This window comes from Ipomoea nil, unplaced genomic scaffold, assembly GCF_001879475.1.
Source record: "Ipomoea nil cultivar Tokyo-kokei standard unplaced genomic scaffold, Asagao_1.1 scaffold2761, whole genome shotgun sequence".
NCBI classification, from domain to species: domain Eukaryota; kingdom Viridiplantae; phylum Streptophyta; class Magnoliopsida; order Solanales; family Convolvulaceae; genus Ipomoea; species Ipomoea nil.
The window spans coordinates 1,235,498-1,238,443 of NW_017619189.1; the positions used below are offsets into that span (position 1 = coordinate 1,235,498).

At 41.1% G+C, this 2,946-nt stretch overlaps 1 protein-coding gene across 1 annotated transcript; it reads left to right on the top strand.

Annotated features, from left to right (window-relative positions):
• Nucleotides 1-549: 549 nt before the first annotated feature.
• LOC109156993 (ethylene-responsive transcription factor CRF1-like) lies at nucleotides 550-2,050 on the top strand. Its single transcript, XM_019304878.1, has one exon. It carries the CDS (start codon nucleotides 968-970, stop codon nucleotides 1,898-1,900), a length of 933 nt encoding a protein of 310 aa, XP_019160423.1. The 5' UTR covers nucleotides 550-967; the 3' UTR covers nucleotides 1,901-2,050.
• Nucleotides 2,051-2,946: the final 896 nt, after the last annotated feature.

A 2,946-nucleotide genomic window follows, 5' to 3' on the forward strand; every position in this document is an offset into this window, starting at 1 on the left:
AATCGCTTTTTCATCGATTTAGTCCCCGATATCAATTATTTTTAGTTGATTTGCACCTTCCGGCCATCTTCCATCAACTAGCCGGTGAGAACTCCGATTTCGCAGGGGTGTTTTGGTCTTTTCTGGTCTTCAGCCTTCTTCTTGACCGAAGGAGTCCAAGACTTTGTTTCTTGACCGGAAAATCACAGCTCCAATGCCCCTGCTATTGAATTCCAAATCATTTTCTTCAAACATGAAAATGACCAAATTACCCCTGATTGTTATTACGTGACACTTTATAATTCTATACCAAAAGCCCTGTAATTACATACGAGAGAGGTTCAGCCTCTCAGCCATTCATGCCAACCAAGCTCGTTATTAATCATTAATTGGCAAATATATGGAAATAATTCATCTTAGTTCAAATTGATTTAATAATAAAAATAACAAATATTTTTACTTTAAAAAAAAAAAAAAATCTGAGGTGGTTTAAGTTATTTCGCCAATAGTGGATCCTATATAACGGCATTTCAAAGAGGATTCCATCTCCATTCTCCATTCTCCATTGCAACTGAACCTTACATTCCTACAAAGCTTCCATAATTTCTCTGCCTCCTTGCCCAGAAAAAAAGCTTATTATAGAAGAAATCAAATTCTTTACACGTTGCTTTTACTGTGTAAGTCATACTCTCACATACCCACTTGTTCACAAACACGGATTCCTTTTCCTTTTCTGGATTCCTCTCAAACTTTCCTGAAAATCTCCATTTTTTTCCGTTCGATTTTGTCTGTTCTTACATTAGTTATCTTCTTGAATTGAGTTGTTACTGGTGGGTTTTCTTCTCATACTCGTTTTGGATGCTCTTTCTTCCAAGATTTGCTTGTTTTTGCTTCATTCATTCTGGGAATCTTATCTGGTCGTTTTCGCTGTTCATAAAAGTTTGTGTTTCAATGCGGGTCTAAAAAGGTCGAATATAGACCACCAAGCATGTTCTCTGGTCCAGTGAAGTACAAGTACAGCGAGCACCGACGGCAAACCAGGATGTTTGGGCCGGCTCCGGCTCCGGCTGGTGGGTTTTCCGGCAAGAGAAAGTTGTCGGAGGTGAATGGTGGTTTGCCTCGAGTTGTACGGATATCCGTCACTGACGATGATGCTACGGATTCCTCCGGCGACGAAGGAGAGCCCGAGCCCTCCGGTGGGCGGCGGAGAGTGAAGAAGTACGTGAATGAAGTGACGATTGAGCGGTGTGGAGGAGATAGCTATGGAAAGGGGAAATTCGACGGCGTTTTGAAGAGGCGGAAGGCGGCGGCGCCGCCGTTGAAGAAGAAGAAGGTTAATAATGTGAGCAAGTATCGCGGCGTGAGGCAACGGCCGTGGGGCAAATGGGCGGCGGAGATAAGAGATCCACTGAGACGCGTACGGCTGTGGTTGGGCACGTACGATACTGCCGAAGAAGCCGCTATGGTTTACGACAACGCGGCCCTTCAGTTGCGTGGCCCTCACGCGCTCACCAACTTCTCCGTACCTCCCGCAACCGTCGAGAAGCCGGCTGAGTCCCTCTCCGGCTACAACTCCGGCGAGGAATCTCACGCCAGCCGCCGTTCTCCCAACTCCGTTTTCCTCTTCAACTCCGAAGCAGATTCCGAGTCTATATTCGCCCACCCAAACGACGTCGTCATCCCCTCGGAAAATTTCTCAAGCTTCTCGCCGTTTCCGGATCACTGGTTCGAGAACCCGATCCACGAACCCGGTTTATTCCACGAACCGGGTTTCCCCGACGAAATTTTCGGAGAAAGCTGCACTGAGATGTTCATCGGGTCAAGTCATGATTTCGGACTCGGGTCATCCACCAGCCCGGCGGACGAATACTTCCAAGATTTCGAAGACATATTCGGGTCGGATCCTCTCGTCGCCCTTTGAGATTCCAGAGACTCTAGAGAATGTTTAATATAAATCAGTTTTGTTTAAGGTTTGTTAATTAGGAGTTAAGTACGATGTAGTAGTAAATACTAAATAGTAATTAAGCAAGTCCGTTAAATTAACGGTGACGGACATGTTGTTTTTGTGTTTCGTGCTTAACTCATTTTACCAGTCGTTAGGCTGCTGTTTGATTGTGGCACGTGCACGAAACACGTGACCTTTGGAGTTATAGAGTAGGTGAATGAGCGAAATGGACTGAATACGTTTACGTATGAGTGTTTCCTCAAAAAAAAAAAAAGGGAAAATGGCACTTTTTCCCCTGAGTTATATACCTATAGCATTTTTTCCCCCTACATTATTGAAGTGACTGTTTTTTCCCCTGAAATGTTAAATGGACATATTTACCTTTAAACTAAATATTTAATTTATTTTTTTTCTCCAACAAATTATGACCATAATTTGGTTCAAACTAAACAAACACTATAGCAACCAAACCGAAATATTCCAATTACAATTTAGAATCGAAATTCGATATTTAGAGTTTATTAAAATCGTGAACCGGAACGGACGGTTCATGTTCCGAACTAAAAAAATAAAATACATTTATTGTTGAATTTAGATTATTTTAAAATAAAAAATAAAATTTTAAAATAAAGACGGTTCAAAATCGCGAATCAGATCCGGAACCGCCGGTTCACGGTTCAAGATTCAATTTTTTTGATACATAATTTTAATAAATTGACATTTAAATATTGGGTTCTAGATCTGAATTATAACCGTAAACTATTAATTCGATTGCTTTAGTATCCGGTTCAATTCAAACCGAACCATGGTCATCCCTACGTATACGCAATAATTTGTTGGAGTAGTAAAATAAATAAAATGTTTACTTTAAGGGTATAAATGTCAATTTAATATATCAGGGGGGAAAAATCATCACTTTTAGAATAATTGAGGGGGCTAATGTGCTTACCTAAATAATTGAGGGGGGAAAAGTGCTATAAGTATATAACTCAAGGGTAAAAAGTGCCATTTTCCCGAAAAAA